This window comes from Suncus etruscus, chromosome 12, assembly GCF_024139225.1.
Source record: "Suncus etruscus isolate mSunEtr1 chromosome 12, mSunEtr1.pri.cur, whole genome shotgun sequence".
Classification (NCBI taxonomy): Eukaryota; Metazoa; Chordata; class Mammalia; order Eulipotyphla; family Soricidae; genus Suncus; species Suncus etruscus.
The window spans coordinates 21,874,806-21,892,989 of record NC_064859.1 but is presented as its reverse complement, the minus strand read 5'-3'; the positions used below and the strand labels follow the sequence as shown (position 1 = coordinate 21,892,989).

The window sequence follows — 18,184 nt, the reverse complement described above, 5'->3', positions numbered from 1 at the left end:
TCAATCAGACCTTTTGGAAAGACAGGCCCTAAGGCCTTAACCATTGCCTTACTCCTGTGTGCTGAGACTAGTAATCTCATTTGAAATCACATTATATGAAAACGTACAATATAAATGCAGAACTTTATAATAGATTTTCATACTAAATAAGCTGACAGTGAAATTAATAGGTATTCACAGCTTAAAATATTAAAACTGGTAATAAACTTTCCCTTTATCCTATATGCTTCTCCAACTACTAAACTATTCCTAAAGTTTCTTTTCAAAGACTAACATCTCAGGAACTTTGTTTTCTCCACATCCTCACTTTTCATCTATGACTTACTATACTAATATTTCTTTCCATTCCAAAGAAATATCATTGAAGTCTCTTACAAGACTTCTGTATTGCCAAAGTAGATGCTGTTCTTTCCTCATTTCACCTCCTGGCAGGAATCAGGGGGGTTAGTAACTCTCTATTGAAGCCTTTGGCTTTCAAGAGACACACTCTCTTGGTCTCTCTCCCAGCTGTCTGACCAAGTCTTCTCAATCCCTCCGTGAGTCTACTTTTCTCTTTGTGATCTCAACATTTTCTCCACAACTGATGACATCTGAAAGCCAATGACTCCCACACTGTATCTTTAGTCCATCTTTCTTTTCTTTAAGACTCCACACTTAACACTTAACAAACACAAACTTCCATTCTTGATCTTCTGTCTCTCCTAATCCCCACAAATGGTCCCACTATTTGAAATACCTAATTGTTCTAGATTCCTCCTCTTCTTCCTCTTACCCACCAGGCTTACCCACCAGCAAGTAAGCCTGGTCACCTCTTCCTCTAAAATACTACTAGTATGTATTGTGAGTTCTGAGAGGGTAGGGACTATTCCTTTATGCTCACCACTAAGTAATATACCATCACTTAGGATGGTGCCTTATCCTGGAGCTCAGAAGACACTAGTTGGATGAATGAATGGCAACTTTAATTATAAGGGAGAATGTTTGTGAGGAGATGTTTCCCTTGGGAAGTAGAGCACATTTTAGCCAGAGAGGAGGGGGCACAGTAGGTATGGGGGTTGGGGTGGAACTGCTGGGCCCATTTTTATCTGTCCACTGCTTTCCAGGTGAGGGTCTGGTTCCAGAACCGTCGGGTCAAGTATCAGAAGCAGCAAAGGCTGAAACAACCAGCAGAATCTGCCATGAGTGCATCACCAGACGAGCCCTCCAGCACCAGCACTCAGAGAGATGAAGCAGACTCTGGTGTGGACAGCTGAGCACTGGAACAGTGCACAACATAGGCTGTTCAGACTCATTCTTCTTGGAGGCAGTTATCCAAGAAGATGTGGATTTCCTGTCCCACATCCTAATGAAGAGCCTCTTCAAGGCCAAAGAGCAGCAGAGGAGTATGAACTATCAAGCAGAGGCTCCTTTTCCTATATGGACTTCTTTTAGCTAGAATAATTTAATGGTTAGGGGCAAAGACCTTGGCCTTCAGATCTGTCCTTGCACAAGTCCTTGCACTGAGTGTCTGAGCCACTTTTTTCACCTACATAATAGGTGTGTTGATCACATAGACCTCCCACAGATGAAATGACATCTGTAAAGCACTTGCTGTCAGCATAGTGATGAATGTGTTGTGGGTATTGAAGTTGATAGGCCTCTGACCCTGGGAGGATGCCAAAACCAGCTCTGGCTTCTTTAGGGGTTAAGGCTTTGCTGGCCTGGCTATAAAGAAGCATCCTGAATCAATGTCTGTGCATAGAAGTTTCTCCAATGGAAGATGGTAGAGTTCAGAAGTACGAAGAGGGAAGGGAAATCCATTGGCCTTCCTCCTCTCATTGGGGCTCCCAATATTTACTTGTTTTGTCTTAGAGATCTCAGCCCTAGCTATCTCCAGACATGTTACCTTGATCACCATTATTTCCCTCTTTATTTTTCTACAGAGAAAATTGTTCTTTGATGGAAGTGGCATGTTTTCATAAACTTCAGTATCTACACAAAGCTATTTTCTCCCCTTTACAGTACTGACTGTGGTTTCCTTTCCTTCCCAGGAATCTGCTTGTTTTCTAAGAAGCCAAGTATATATATATATATATATATATATATATATATATATGTATATATGTATATATATATCTTTTTGGAATGTATACCACCAGTATTATTTTTCCTAATTAAGGTGTTTAAACTTTGCACAGCTAACCCAGGTTACATCAATAAGTGGGAGAGGCAGCTATACCTCTTAATGCTCAGGGCTTACTTTTGACTCTGAGTTCAGAAATCAGTCCTTGGAGATACTCAAAAGACAATATGTGGTGACAGAGATTGAATCTGAGACAAGCACCTTACCCACTGTATTATTTTATCCAGGTTGGCCATGTGCAAGTGAAGTGCCCTACCCTCTGTGCTATTGCTCTGGTCCCATTCACAAGCATTTAAAAAAATCATACCTATGGACCTGGATGACAATATAACAATAGGATGCTTGCTTGTCTTGTACATAGCCAACTTAGTTTGACCCCACCACACCCAGGAGTTATCCCTGAGTGCAGAGCCAGAAGTATACCCTGGCCAACATCAGTTGTGACCCAAAACAAATAACTTTAGTGCTCCACATTCTTGAGCCAGCCTATGCTGAAGGTATCCATCTAGAAAGTCTTTTAGACTCTGTAATGATCCCTGGAAGGAGACTTGCCACCTGGTGGTGAGACAGAGCAAAACTGCCAGCTGCTTTCCACAGAATTTTCTGGGGGGCGTGGACAGAGACCGCCTTAGAAAACAACCTGCCTCCAAGGCTATGGCCCACCCTTGATACCAGGTCACAGGCTTGAGGGAGGCCAGAGTCCAGCTTCAAAAACCCTTTTCGGGTCTGCTGGTAGGGGAATACTTCTGGACCCAAAGTCAACTTAAAGGAATAACAAAGGAATCAATTTTGTTTCTCCCTCCTCTCTTCCCTTTGTTCCTTTAAAATGACCCAACAATAAGTTACATTTTCTACATTTATTGAACTCTACCCAGTCACCAGAAAGCCTTAGCAAGTGTAGATACCAAACCCTTTTCTAGGAGCACAGAATCAGTTGGGGGATAATGACACTGAGATCAAGTGTGGCTTTGGGGATAGATGTGACAAGTCAGTGCTTTGCATTTGGGTGGGGTTGGGGTGAAGGCCTTGTTTTATCTCCTTGAGAACAAGCTCCATATAAACACTCCCACCATTTCATGACTTCTCAGTCCTTAAGTCTGCTGTGGACATCTCCATCCCTCCAGGCTGCAAGGTACCCTATCTATCCCCAGGGCAGTCTGAGAGAGGCACAGGCCCATCTTAATCTTTACTAAGCCTGTCTTCCCTACCTGTGCCCTGTAGCAGGGGGGAAATCTAGCCCTGGAATCTGGAAGGACGATGATGGGCAGGTAGGGGTATGAGCTTGTCTTACAAGCCAAGGATCAGATTCAGGCTTGGCCAGCTGCCATAGCACAGCTCCCATCCAATGGAGCTGATTTTTTTCTGGTGCTCCACAGCGCTGGACTTAATAAAACAGGCCTCCGAGTGGAGAGAGAGACAAAAGGACTACCATGAACTCGCCATTAAAAGTCGGTGCAAACGAACTGAAAGGGAACACAAGCGTGTAGAAAACACGAACCTAAGACCAAGCAGCCGTACGCTTAAAAAAAAAAAAAAAAAAAGTAGCCGGGCTCACACCGGAAGCGAGGAAACTCACACGCCGACGCATGCGCAGACGAGGCAGAGGCTGGGAGTGGCCAGTTCGCATGCCCACGCAGAGCCTCAGCCACTCACGCACGCCGGGGGCGGGGCCGGAGGGGGCGGGCCCGAGCCCGACCGGGTCGTGGCGGGGTCAGGGGTCAGGGGTCAGGAGCGGAGGCGCGCCCAAGATGGCGGCCTCCATGTGCGACGTGTTCTCCTTCTGCGTGGGCGTGACGGGCCGGGCCCGGGGCTCCGTGGAAGTCCGTTTCGTGAGCAGCGCCAAGGTGAGGCAGGGGCGGTGGACCCGCCCGGCTGGAAGCCTCATCCCGATCGGGCCTTGGAGGAAGCCCCACTGCACCTCCTTCCTGCCCCGGATCCGAAGGGGCACAGTTCTGCACTGGGCAGCTAGCTGTGGGATCTGTGGTCCTGCAGCGCCTCTTTGCTAGGTGGATCGAGGCCGCTGAGGTGTGGTGCGCTGCCCCCGAACCCCTCCGAATGGGTGGGACGCTTTCATGGGTGCTACTGGTGCTACTGAGGGTGTGTGGCAGGGCGCTGGGCCCATTGCTCTGGGTCCCGGGTACATCTCTTTTTGGCCTGGAGAATGCTGAGCGAGGAGGAGAGGTGCAGTTAGTTCCCTCTGCACTGAAGGTTTGCAGGAGGGGGGGAAGGACTGGGATTGTTCTTTTTATGGGGGGGGGGTCACACCCGGCAGCGTTCAGGGGTTCCTCCTGGCTCTACGCTCAGAAATCGCTCCTGACAGGCTCGGGGGAACCATATGGGATGCCGGGATTCGAACCACCGCCCTTCTGCATGCAAGGCAAATGCTTACCTCCATGCCATCTCTCCGGCCTCTGGAATTTTAAGGGGGCCTTGGAGTGTATGGAATTTGGACCGAGGAACCTAAGAACCTCTCCACTGAGATTTAAAGCCCTCCAGGGGTAAACAGGAAGGTGATATATATGTTTTAATGATTGTGTTTTAAAAGTTAATTGTCGAAGAAAAGTTGGAAACACATGTTAAGAAAGGAGGTAAAAATCATTCAGCCCTGCGCTTAGTGTACAGAGAGGTAATAAATATAAATGACATTTGTAAAAATTGCTTTTTGATGTAGCTGTAAATCAATCGCAGCAGACCTATTTGCGCATGAATTTTTAAGAGCAAATGGTCTGGGTTGTGTGTGTGCACATTAATTTTTAAGAGCAAGTGGTCTGGTGTGTGTGTGTTTAAGAGCAAGTGGTCTGGTGTGTGTGTGTGTGTGTGTGTGTGTGTGTGTAAGAGCAAGTGGTCTGGTCTGGTGTGTGTGTATGTGTAAGAGCAAGTGGTCTGGTCTGGTGTGTGTGTGTGTGTAAGAGCAAGTGGTCTGGTCTGGTGTGTGTGTGCGTGTGTGTGATGTGGGGTGGGGTGGGGTGCAAGTGGCCTGGGGTGGGTGTGTGTGTGTGTGAGATGTGGGGTGGGGTGGAGTGCAAGTGGCCTGGGGTGTGTGTGTGTGTGTGTGTGTGTGTGTGTGTGTGTGTGTGTGTGTGTGTGTGTGTGTGATGTGGGGTGGGCTATACCCGGTGGTCTGGTGTGTGTGTGTGGGGGTGGGGTGGGCTATGCCCAGTGGTCTGGTGAGGGGGGCTGGGGGGGTGGGCTGGCTGGGCTGGGCTATGCCCGGCAGTGCTCAGGACTTACGCTTGGCTCTATGCTCAGGGATCACACCTGGTGGGATCAAGGGACCATAGGGGTGCCATTGATGAAATCCCTGTTGGTTAGGTGCAAGGCTAGACTATTGCTCTTGTCTTTCCTGAGGTCAGAGCTATGGGAGCTCAGTTTCTATTCTACATATCATTATTTTTCTTTGACACCAAGTATTTCCTTAATTATTTTTGTCAGGTGATATGTGGCAAAATGCAGTTACTGTTTCCCATTTACATCTCACTGCTTACTGACAAGTATGAAGGAATGTTTAAGTGTGTGGTGATAGGGAAGTTTCAGCGTGTGTGGTGACTATTGGTATCCTTCCTTGGTTATTGATGAAGAAGATGTCAGTCTCCCAGTAATCTTTCTGTGCTCTGCATTTTCATATTGATCCAGCTCCATATCCTAAACTTGTCTTGGCACACTGATCCACTTCTGAGACCCAAGGAGTTCTGTCTCCTTCATTGCATAAACTAGGCCCTCTACATTCTTGGTCTCTTCAGCTTCTCACATCATCATCTCCATGCCAGAGACCCTAGAGCTCTTGGTTGGCTCATGAATTGATGGTGTCTTAATTTTAACATTCTCTGGGTAGATGGATATTGTTAACCGTCACCTTTATTAAACACTCACCCCCATCTTTTCTCCCCCTCTCTTCACTTCTTCCTTCCTGCTTTATCACCTCTCTCACTCTCACTGTCCAGCTGACCTGTCCAAGCTTTCTTCAAACATCAGCTCTGGAAGAACAAATTGTTTCCCCTTTCTATGCCTATACCTGATCTGCTGAAAGAAGAGCATCTCATACCCTTCCACCTTGGTGATGAGATGGAGGATGCTGAGTTTTTTGCATCTGTATTGAAGTAAAATTAGTTTGTGCTTTTTTTCCCATTGTGCTGTCTTACTTCAGGTATTGATCATATCAGATATCAGAAGCTTATGTTTGTTGTTTTTGTTTTGTCTTAAGTGGGAAGGCTTTCCATTTTTCCTGTAATTGCATAGTTTAATAGTGTGAGAATTATTCAGTTTTAATAGTTGACTCATGAAACCATAGATACTAAGGGCCTCACCATTGAGATAATTTAAGTACTCTAATGTTTCTATAGATGTTGGCAGCAAGAGTTTCAAAAGTTTTACCAACTACTATGCTAGGGACATGACCAACAAATGTGGCCTTAATATGGTACATTCCAACCCAGATACCATACTAACACTCACTATTCAGATTTAAGCGCTACTTGTTAGTTAGTCTAAGCTTTCTTCCTTTACACTATCAGTTTTGAAATTTTCTTTTTTTTTAGAAAATCATCCATTTAGTAAACATTTAAAAATTTGCTATGCGGGCTGGAGAGATAGCACAGCAGTAGGGCATTTGCCTTGCATGTGGCCAACCCAGAAGGGACCTGGTTCTATTCCCAGCATCCCATATGGTCCCCCAGCCTGCCAGGTGTGATTTCTAAGCACAGAACCAGGAGTGACCCCTGAGTGCTGCTAGGTGTGACCCAAAAGCTAATCAATCAATGAAGTTTTAAAAATAAATAAAAATAAAAATTTACTATGTCATCATAGAATTTCTTTGTAGTTTTGTTTTCTGTTACTTTTCCAGGGGCGTGAAGTGCCTAGGATCAAACATGTCTCACCATCTGTGCCATATCTCTTATAGTTTTATAATGGTCTTTTTAAAGGGGCTGGAGCTATAGTACAGTGGGTCAGGCACTTGCCTTACATGTGGCCAACTTTGGTACTATCTCTTACACCTCTCCCATGAACCCCCTAGGAGTAATTCCTGAGGGCAAAGCCAGGAGTAAGTCCTAAATACTGCTGGACACAGTACAAAAACAACAAAAAGTTGTGGGTTTTTGTTTTTTGTTTTTTTTTTTGGTTTTGTGTTGTCAAATTGGAAGAGGCAGGCAGTGGGTAGGGCACACATGTACTGTTCAATTACTGGCATCCCTATGGTACCCTAAACACTGCCAGGAGTGGTTCCTGAGTGCAGCACTAGAGAAATCGCTAATGATACTGGGTGTGACCCCAGAACACACACACACACACACAAATCAAAGAAGCAGAGAGATAGTACAGTGGATAAGGTATTTTCCCTTTTTATAGTCTACATTGATTAAATCCCTGGCACTCCCTATGCTATCTCAGAATAGAGGTGACCACTGGGTGGTGGTCATAGCACCTCATTCCCCCAGCTCAAATAGCTCCATAGTTTGTGCCCTTTCTTTTGAACTCATTTTTGACCTTAGCTTCTTTGTACTGTGAATTAGAGCTGTGTTTCTTACAAGAAGTGATTTTTATAGAACAGCTCTGGTTTGCTGGTATGTTTGATTTTAGGTGTTTGGGAAATATTTCTGGAACATGCTCAGAAGTTGTTCCTAGCAGTGCTCAGGGGATCCAAAAAGTTTCTGGGATTTGAACCTGAGGCTCTAAAATGCAAAGCCTGTGCTCCAGCTCTTTGAACTATCCTTCTTGCCCTATCCCCTCCAAAAACTTTATTTCTTTTATGGGGTGTACATCCAGCAGTGTGCTCAGGGTTCACTCCCATTGGTCCATATGTGTTGGAGGTTGAACCTATGTTGACTGTATGCAAGGCAAGCACCCTACCTGCTGTCTTATTGCTCAGGTACCTAACTGATTTTGGGAGGGGAGGGGTTGGGAGCCACACTTAGTGGTGCTAAGAGATTATTTTGGTTCTGCAATCAAGAATTACACCTGACAGGCTAGGTGTAGTTGGGATCCTGGGGATTGAATTCAGGTTGGCCAAATGCAAGGTAAATGTCCTATCCACTGCACTTTTGGTCCAGGCCCCCAATTTCAATTTTTTACCCTTTTGTCAGGGTGAGGGGAAGTTGACCAAACCCAGCAGCATTCAGGAGTAATTGCTCAATATTTCTACATTTGATTCTCCAGAGAGAGAGATTGATATTTATCCATATGAGATGAGATCATCAGAGATAACATGACCCCCATGTTCCTATCTTTTCATTCCTTAGGAAAAAGCCCGATTTTTATTCTGCCATTTTGGGTTCCAGGGGCTGCTGGGCTGGAGGTGGGACTTCAGGAAGATAGCTGGCTTTACATCCAAGCGATGCCCAGTGACTCCGTGAGTGCCAGCAGGACACTCTGCTCTCAGAGCCTCCTCAGTTGTTCTGTGTATCTTGGATGGCTCAGGGACTGTCCTGGTTCAATCAGCCCTGCTGTTTTGACTGTGGCAAATTTGCCTCCTTCAGCAGGAGAGTGCCATGGCTAAAAGAAAACCCAGGGCCCGGAGAGATAGCACAGCGGTGTTTGCCTTGCAAGCAGCTGATCCAGGACCAAAGGTGGTTGTCCCATATGGTCCCTCGTGCCTGCCAGGAGCTATTTCTGAGCAGACAGCCAGGAGTAACCCCTGAGCACCGCCGGGTGTGACCCAAAAACCAAAAAAAAAAAAAAAAAAAAAAAAACCCAAAACAACAACAACAAAAAAAAAAAAAAAAGAAAGAAAACCCAGAATACTAGAAGACCTGTGGCAAGGCATAATACTGCCGTCAATATTTTTTTTCTCTCCCTTAATGTGACATCGCAGTACTGACAAAGACATTATTCCTTATCTCTAAACAAGCAGTAAGAGTAAGTGCCTTTCATGGCCAGTGTCAGGATTCCCAACTGTCTCCCAAATCCACTTAACTATTTGAAAGATGGCAGTACATGTGTTTGAGTCAGCCCAAGGGAGGCCCAAAGAATCAAGCTCGCATGAGCTGTACTAGATCCTTGTGTCCTAAAACTACTTGATGGGTATTGCAATATTTGCCTTTCATCAGGAAAGACATGCAAAGAAGAGAAGCAGGAGCCAGAGTGCTAGAACAGCAGTAGGCTGACCTGGGACGGACCAAGGTTCGATTTCCAGAATCCTATATGGTTTCCTGAGCCTGCCAGGAGGAATTTCTGAGCACAGAGCCAGGAGTAACCTCTGAGTGCTGCTGGGTGTGGCCCTAAAAACAAAACAAAAATAAAATAAAAATAGGGTAAAGGTTTTCAGCCAGTCTAATAGAGTTAATCATTCTTTTAGAGTTAACATCTGTGTTGGGTGCCAGGTCCTGTGCAAGAAGCTGACAAAAGGCTTCTGGGGCACCTTCTCCCCTAGTCTAGGCCTCCATTCTCCCATGGTGAGTTATGATCACTGCCAGGTTCCTGGAATGGCACATGGATGATGGGAGGTCACACTGTCAGTAACACCTCCCTAGCAGGAGGCTTCAGTCTGCCCTGAGCCTTGGCCCTGTTCAGGCCATTCCAAAAACTCCCTGGAGAAATCTGAGATCCCAGACTCTGACCTGATACACTGCCTTTCTCAGTCCTCATGTCCTGAACAACTGCAGGAAATGCAGCTGAAAAGGCACTTCCCAAGGATGCAGTTTTGGATGGTGTTGACAAGCAGCTTGACCTTCCCAAGAGGCCTCTGTTGAAAGGGAAGCACCTGGCAGGGAGGTGATAATCCTTGGGAGCATTGGAACTATGTCTGCCTCTCCTCTAATGGCCATCCTCTTCCTTCTCTACCCTCCAGGGGAAAGGGCTCTTTGCCACCAAGCTGATCCGGAAGGGAGAGACCATCTTCATAGAGCAGCCCCTGGTGGCCGCACAGTTTCTGTGGAATGCACTTTACCGGTACCGAGGTGAAAAGCTCTCCTGACTACTCAGCCCAGCAGCCTTGGCTTGGCAGAGAGCCACCATCTCTGGGTGTGGGAAGGACATCCTCAGGACACCCTCGCCTGGAACCCTATCTCTGTCTCACTATGGGCCACAGTGGGGGAACAGCCCAGTCCATGGTAGAAGGGACTGGGCATCTTGCTTAAGGACTCCGTTCCAAAGTGGGGCCCCTAGAAGAGGTGGCAAGCCCTATGATCCAAAAGGCCAGATGAGTTGTTCAGAGCAAGTAAGATGCCCTTAATCTTTGCAGCATAGTGCCTTTTCTTTTAAACATCTTTTTTTGACTAGGGACAAACTGACAGGAGGGCCAGTTTCAGAATGTGGGAAGGGAGAGGAACCCCATGGTACCCCATTTAAAAGCAGAGAAAAGGGGGCTGGAGTGGTGGCACAGCGGTAGGACGTTTGCCTTGCACGCAGCTGACCCAGGACAGACTGCATTTCAATCCCCTGGCGTCCTATATGGTTCCCCAAACTAAGAGTCACTTTTGAGCACATAACCAGGAGTAACCCCTGAGTATCACCAGGTGTGGCCCCTCTCCCCCAAAAATAAATAAAATAAAAGCAGAGAAAAAAGCAGGAGGGGTGAGGACTCTAGGGGTGGAAGAGGGAGTCTGGACCTTTGAATGCATGTGAAGTTTATTCCTTATTTTCAGCAGCACAGTCGGCTATACCTTCAGTTGGCAAACTTTGAGCACCTTCTGCTTGCCTGGCATTAGTCTAGCCCTGGGTCTCTGCTATGACAGACTGCTGTGGCCCATCTCTCCGGGCACTGACATTGATTGTGGTGACTGTCTCGCCCTCAGCCTGTGACCACTGCCTACGGGCCCTGGAGAAGGCGGAGGAGAATGCACAGAGGCTGACGGGGAAACCTGGCCAGGTGCTGCCTCACCCCGAGCTGTGTACTGTGCGTAAGGACCTCCACCAGCTCTGCCCTCACTGCCAGGTGAGCACCTGGGATGGTGGGCAGCCTTTGGGGACACAGCTGTGAGGGCAAACCCAGGGTGGCCCATGAGAACCACACTAGAAAGGTTCTGTTATGGTTCCAGTTTCATCCTCCCTGACCCAGTGTTGTTGTCTAGAAAACAGATTGAATGGGAGTTTCCTCTCTTCCTGGGGGTCCAAAGAAGGCTCTTCCATCTGAAAAGCTTTTAAGCTTTTTCTTTCCCATGGTGTTCGATTTGGGTTGAGGGCCCTTCTCACATGCGTCCAGAATACATTGTGATTTTATTTTCCTGTCATGATACCCCTGAGCTGCTACTCAAGCCAGGTATGGCAGGAAAGCAATTAGAGAGGTGAGTTCCGAGCTGGGGAAGTGTTCCAAGGGCTACAGTTCCATGCAGAAGCCTCAGGTTCCACCCCCAGTGCCAAAAGTACCCCCTTAGGACATTGGGAATGCCCACTGCCTGTCAGAATGGCAGGGATGGAATGCAGCAGCAGAAAAATTGCCTTGGCATATGTGAAGCTGGATCCCAACACTACAAAAACACACCACGGATATAAGGGCCGTGGCTGTATGTGCCTTGCTAAAGGGCAGATCTCAGCACTGCCCTCTCCACAGGTGATGTACTGCAGTGCAGAATGCCAACGGGCAGCCGCTGAGCAGTACCACCGGGTCCTATGCCCAGGCCCTTCCCAGGATGACCCCCTGCATCCTCTCAATAAACTGCAGGAAGCCTGGAGGTAGGTAACCTTTCCACCTTCTCTCCTACATCCTTCCCTGCTGCCCACCTGTCTGGGTTCAGTGGATGCTGTCTCTTCCATTACTGTTTCCCAGATTTTTCCTCTGTTCTCATAAGTCTTGACTTTGAACAATCTCACCCACTTCAGCATCTTACACATTCCCAGACGAAGCCCTCTGAATGCCCACCAGGTTGTAAAGTCCCACGCACATCATGGTTCATGACTTTCTGTCTTTGGAAACAAACAGGATCTGTAGAAAGGGTTTTCTATGGTAATCAAAGTAGGTTTCCAACCTGGAGACTGGTGAAGGAATGCCCAGGCTAAACCTTTTTCTCCCCTTCCCCCACCAGGAGTGTCCACTACCCCCCTGAGACGGCCAGCATCATGCTGATGGCCCGGATGGTGGCCACTGTGAAGCAGGTGAGCCTGCCTGGCCCACCACAGGGAGCTGACTCCCTCACCCACCCCTTGGCTGCCATTTCCTAGTGGAGTTCTGGGCTTGCACGCAGGGTTACTCCTGGGCTTGTGAAGAGATAAGGGCTCATTCCCTGTCATAGGAGTGGCCAAGGGTGCATCTTGTGTGTGGACAAATCTCTCAGTGGCTTCTTGTGCAATGGCTATTTCCGCAATTAGAGCACCTTTTTTTTTTTCAGGTGTGTCTCTTACATAAGGAGAAAGAATCTACTTTGTTGGAGGCCATGCCCATCAATGCTGGGGTGGGAGTCTGGGGGGGGGGGTTGCTCTAGCTGGTGCTCCAGGAACCATGTGGTGCTAGAAATTGAACCTGGGCTTCCTGCAAGCAGAAATGCACCCAGCCCATTGAACTGTCTCCCCAGACCCCCAAGAGAGAGTCTACTTTAATCCTTGTATATATATATATATATATATATATATATATATATATATATATATATATATATATATTGTTGCTGCTCAGCCTCATTCAGTTTTCCCTAGCACTGTCCAATTGTCTAGCTTGAGAAGGGGCCAGGGTGGGAGTGTTTCCTAAGACCTAGACTACCCTTTCCATGTGGGAGGGATTTCAAGGGCAGGAGTACAGGTGAACCCTCAATGTGGGATGCTTGAACATGACCTTGAAGGATGTTTTGCTTATTGCAGGCTAAGGATAAGGATCGTTGGATCCGGCTCTTCTCCCAGTTTTGTAACAAAACAGCCAATGAGGAGGAAGAAATTGTCCACAAACTCCTGGGGGACAAATTCAAGGTCTGTCTTCTCCATTGACCCTCTCTCCCATCTCCTGAGCTGTTCTGGGGCTACCCAAGGGACCATCACATTTGGCCTCTTTCCCACCATGAAAAAGAGTTATCCTGGGACCCGAGAGTGATCACAATGCTATTTAACTTTTTGATCTAACACAAACCTAAAATTGGGAAGGAGGACTAGGGTGCCCTGATGTGAGAAGGCCGGAATCCCAGATAGGGCAGCAGCAGGCAAAGCAAGTGTAGTAAGGAGTGGAGGGTTGATTCATAGGGTCAGAAACAGTGAAAAATAGTATGGTGTCGGCAAGTGTCCAGGCGCCCCACTCATGGGTGACACCCTTTCCAGAAGTTCAGCAACCCTCCATGCAGGAACCTGCTGCAAGGGGAGGCATGTGTATCATAGTATCTAGAGTATGTCTTCCTGTTTCAAATTTGGGGGAAAGGAGGAAAACAGGCCAGGTCTGGGAGCCTGGAGGGTGGTGGGAAGGATGGACGTTCAAAACTCATCTCTCTCAGTGCCACTGGTAAAATGTGCTGGGAGCAGGGTGAAGCTGGGGTGTCACTTCCCTCGACTGTGAAGTCAGGTAAATCCTTGAACTCTCAGAAGATGTGGATCTCTGTGCTTTCCTCTGCCCCTAGGGAGAGTGCATTCCTTCTCACCTTTTGGGCCTTGCTTGGGTGGGGATGGGAAAGCTCTCTTGAGGTACACACCTCTCTCTGCTTTCCCAACCCAGGGCCAGTTGGAACTCCTGAGGAGACTCTTCACAGAAGCACTTTATGAGGAAGCGCTGAGTCAGGTGAGCCTGGGGAAGGTGGCCCAGTAGCCTTGTAGGCACACAAGGTCTGCAGGAACAAGTGAATGAGTTTCTCTTGCTCAGAACAGTTTCGCCAGAGCCTGAGCACATCTCTCTTGCCCACAGTGGTTCACTCCAGATGGATTCCGCTCACTCTTTGCTCTTGTTGGGACCAATGGCCAAGGAATTGGGACCAGGTAAGGAAAAAATATTCCAGAGCTGTTGGGTGTATTCCTCAGGGATTGGGGGAGAGATAACCCAGGTCTTTTTAAGTAGAGGGAGTTGGAGGTAGTGTCTCTGGTCACTGGGTTCAGAAAGACTGAGCCTACTCTTGGGGACATTGGCATGCTGGGGAAGATAGACCCCCAACCTAGAGAATAGGCTTAGCTTGCCTAGAGTTGAAGAGACCTATGAGCTGAGCCCTTCCTCTCTAACTATGGCTGCCTGGTTCCCCCCCAGCTCCCTCAGCCAATGGGTTCATGCCTGCGATGCTCTGGAGCTGAAACCTCCAGACCGTGAAAAGCTGGACACCTTCATTGATCAGCTGTACAAGGACATTGAGTCAGGTTGGTGAGCTGGAGCTTTCCCTGTCTTCTTTCTGCCACCTCCCTCCTACCAGTTCTTTTACTTAGAAGACACATAGGAACAGGGATCAGGAATCCCTGTATGTAAGGGAAGGGTGGGGTAGGGGGTAGAACTTCAGTTCTGTCTGTAGGATATGCAGATTAGAAATTACTCTAGGATCCATGCCCTATGCTTGGGTGGGATTGGACAGAGTGCTGGGGCTAGAGCAAGTACACTGGAGTACAGTGTTTGCCTTCCATATGGCAGACCCAGGTTTGAGCCCCAGCATTCCATATTGTCCCCCAAGCCTGCCAGGAACAACCCCTTAAAACCTCTGGGTGTGGTCCCTGAACAAAAACTAACAAAACAACCAAGCAAAAAAACGAAAAGCAAAACTCATGCCTTGGAGAAGTAGATCCAGGTAAAATAGTAGGGACTGGGTATGTTTAGTAGGCTGGCAGGACAGTAGAACCAGGATATGTCATTGTGAGCTTTCTTTATCCCACCTATAAAAAGGGTAGAATAACACCTGCATGTTACTCTTACAGCCACAGGCGAGTTTCTGAACTGTGAAGGATCTGGCTTGTTTGTGCTTCAAAGTTGCTGTAAGTCTGCTTTAAGAGTAGTTCATCTTTCATCATTGACCCTTGCCCCTTTTATTGACCCCTTCTAGGATAGTGGAGTTGTCGTAGTTTTGAACTTCTTTGGGATTTCCTTTAACCCTTTGTATTTCATAGTTTTTTCAGTCATTGGACTGCACCTGTCTTAATATGGGTCTATAATAAAATCTTCCAGGGAGCCAGGCCATGTGCTGAGACAAAGTCCAGAGCTCTGATTCTTGAAAAGGGCACTATTTGCAGCACTACTGCTCCGTGATATTCAGGAGGAGGTTTCAGGAGAGCCCAGGAGACTCTCAGGATCCTAGTGGGAGGAGGGGCAGAGCCAGCTGAAACTTTCCACTCTGCTTCCTCACTGCAAACCCTTCTTTCAGCTCAGAAAGCACTCTACCCCAGATGTGGTTCTCAGGGGCCAGGCTCAGCCGTTATCAGATATTCAGGAGCACAAGATTGAGGGAAATGGTTTGGCATGGCCACCCCTTTGCCGCTCTCTTCCCCACACTGAAAACCAAGTGGGCATTGTGGACATAAGTAGCAACAGACCTGGGGATATGCAGATTTGAAATTACTCTGGGATCCATGCTCCGTGCTGGGGTGGGATTGGACAAAAAATGATGATTATATAAAAGCAAAGTGTTTACCTTGCATATGGTGGAAAAAAGAAAAAGAGGAAGGAAAAAAAGAGGAAGGAAGTGGGAAGCACGGCTGCCTGTCTGCTGCAGTATGCAGGGAAGCACACTGGATGGGGAGTCCAGGAACTTGTGTGCCAAAATCTGCAGGGCAGGAACAGGGACCAAAGGACAAGGAGGTGAGAGCGGGGTGAAAGCCATTACTCTCAGCAGTCCTGATGACCTGCCTCTCACCACCCAGGCAACCACAGCTGCGTCCCCAATGCAGAGACCTCCTTCCCAGAAAACAACTTCCTTTTGCATATCACCGCCCTGGAGGATATTAAGCCAGGAGAGGTGAGGGGAGGCCTGGTGCTATGGGGATATGTGGGCACTGAGTACTGTGAGTATTCTCTGGGGGAAGCGGCACCACTGACCCCATGTCTTGCTGGCCCTAAGCGGCCCCCCCCCCCCAATGCCTCAAACCAATGAGCCCAGGGTCTGCCCTAACCCCATGTGGTTAAAAAAGTGACACTCCAGAAAGCCTCAGAGCAGTGTTTGAGAAGCAGCTAGAAGCCCAGATCCAATGCCAACCACCTTCAGATCCACAGATATGCAGTATCTAAAGAAGCAGGAGGGGGCTCTCTATGGTGCCAGGGCCTAAGCACAGGACATGGAGCCTGACAGACTCGCCTGGCACCAAGGCTGTCCCTAAGCTCAACATACCTAAGTCTCTGGCTTCCTACAACTGTTACCTGGGTCGAATGTCACCTTGGACTCAGGCAGTCTGCTACTGAAGGATATGGGCGAGTGGCTCAGGGTGTCTCCTCTGGGAGTGCTGAGGGGTCTTCTCCCACTGTGTGCGAGCACACACCTGTCCCTCGTCCCTCCTCCGCCCTCTAGGAAATCTGTATCAGCTACTTAGACTGCTGTCAGCGGGAGCGTAGCCGTCACAGCCGTCACAAGATCCTCAGGTGCCGGCCTTGGAGGTGGGGTGGGTGGGTAGCAGCTGGGCTTGGGACCCCCGTCCTGGTGGCTACCTCCCTCTTCATCCTCAACACCACCCTCTCCCTCCACCCCCCCACAGGGAGAATTACCTGTTTGTCTGTTCCTGCCCCAAATGCCTGGCAGAGGCTGATGAACCTAATGTGACCTCAGAGGAGGACGATGACGAAGAGGAGGAGGAAGATGCAGAGTTGGGGGATGAGATGACCGATGTGTGATGGTGCCCTGCCTGCAGGGGCTCTTCTCTCCAACATGGGGAGAGTGGTCTTCCCCTAGAGAGGAGGCTTGGAAGGAGTCCCCCTCTCCTGCTGCCTGCTTTCCTTCTGGCTCTGTTTTTTGCAGGGTGGTAGGATGGAGGCTGGATCCCAGGCCCCCTGTCCCCTGCCTGACCTCATGCCCTGGACACTGCTGCCAAGTGTTAGGATCGGAACTGTCACTGAGCCTTTCGGAACTCTTCCTCCCGAAGAGAATGGCTGGAGCCATGTCAGGGCCCAGCAGTGTTTCTTCCTGGCTCCAGGGCCTTGTTCCATGCAGCTTCTCCCTTTCCACCTGCTACTGAAGGGTAACAAAGTGGCAATGGCAAGCAGCTGACCTCACTGAAGAAGGAAGGGGACTTGGGCCCCCTTCACTGTCCTGATCTCTCACTATCATAGCTGATAAAGCAGCTGCTTGTCCAGAGCACTGCTGTGAGGGCCCAAAAGGAGAATCTGGGTTCCAGGGCACTTTCCATTACAGCTTTGTGCCAGGGGACATGGGGCTAGGGGTAACCTCCCTCTTCCCACCCTGACCCTCCTGTTTGACATCTGGGTATTAGCATTGAACCCCGGTGCAGACTAGACTCTTGACTTTGTGCCTTGCTTCTGGCACCGTGACTGGCCCTGTGGAGGATGGGAGGTCTCAGGCCATGCTTTCCTTGGGGAGGGGGCCCTGCAGGGACATCATTTTCCCTTCCTCATCTCTGTCCCCAGTGTGCAGCATGACCGAGATAAGGAGATGGCGGTTCTGTGCTTTGTTCAGGCTGCTCTTTAGGACCAGTTTAATATGATCCACAGGAGGCCCTCCTGGGCTCGAGGACATCCACAGAGGAGCACTGACTTCAGGAACCTAGAGGAGCTGATGAGCTTCTCCAAGATCAGCCTTGACTGTGCCCTTCTCTCCCAGATCAGCACTAATCCTTCAGTCTTGGGGTTGGATGCTGTGAGAATTACAGCCTGTTACTCAGAATTCCCTCTCTCCTGCCTTGCGAGCCTGCCACACTCCCGTGGAGGGTACCTGTCTGCCTGGCCAGTTGGGTCCATTCTTCTTTACAGTGGCCAGCTCCCCTCCTTCCCTGCCTGTCCACTATTCTCAATAAAACATGAGTGGTGATAGGTCTTTGCAGGATTGCCTTAGGGAGAGTGGGTTAGTTGGTCATCTGGGGCACAGTTCTCAGGAGATGGGTGGTTAGACTGGGCAGTGTGTGTGTGTGTGTGTGTGTGTGTGTGTGTGTGTGTGTGTGTGTTCTCAGGAGATGGGTGGTTAGACTGGGCAGTGTGTGTGTGTGTGTGTGTGTGTGTGTGTGTGTGTGTGTGTTCAAGGACTATTATGGATCTCCTATCTTAGGATACAAGATCTTCCCGAGGTTGAACAATGGCTTCCTGAGCTCTTGACC

General features: G+C 48.6%; 2 protein-coding genes across 2 annotated transcripts in view; both read left to right on the top strand.

Annotated features, from left to right (window-relative positions):
- The window catches only part of NOTO (notochord homeobox), a 5,712-nt gene extending 4,459 nt beyond the window's left edge, over positions 1 to 1,253 (top strand). Inside the window, exon 3 of the mRNA XM_049784567.1 lies at positions 1,104 to 1,253. Within this exon, the coding sequence (XP_049640524.1) occupies positions 1,104 to 1,253 (150 nt within the window). The remainder of the gene's footprint in view (positions 1 to 1,103) is intronic.
- Positions 1,254 to 3,859: 2,606 nt separating this feature from the next.
- On the top strand, positions 3,860 to 17,903 carry SMYD5 (SMYD family member 5). The gene is made up of 13 exons (XM_049785066.1): positions 3,860 to 3,966; positions 9,903 to 10,011; positions 10,849 to 10,988; positions 11,604 to 11,725; positions 12,076 to 12,145; positions 12,845 to 12,949; positions 13,680 to 13,742; positions 13,866 to 13,936; positions 14,199 to 14,305; positions 14,852 to 14,908; positions 15,791 to 15,885; positions 16,432 to 16,502; positions 16,616 to 17,903. Exons 1-13 carry the CDS (start codon positions 3,871 to 3,873, stop codon positions 16,749 to 16,751), a joined length of 1,242 nt encoding a protein of 413 aa, XP_049641023.1. The 5' UTR covers positions 3,860 to 3,870; the 3' UTR covers positions 16,752 to 17,903.
- Positions 17,904 to 18,184: the final 281 nt, after the last annotated feature.

Excerpts from the sequence above, each read along its gene's own strand:
- SMYD5 (XM_049785066.1), top strand. The coding sequence starts at position 3,871 with ATGGCGGCCTCCATGTGCGACGTGTTCTCCTTCTGCGTGGGCGTGACG. Across the intron at positions 11,726-12,075 it reads AAACTGCAGGAAGCCTGGAG|GAGTGTCCACTACCCCCCTG; the intron begins GTAGGTAACCTT and ends TTCCCCCACCAG. Across the intron at positions 14,909-15,790 it reads GTTTGTGCTTCAAAGTTGCT|GCAACCACAGCTGCGTCCCC; the intron begins GTAAGTCTGCTT and ends CTCACCACCCAG.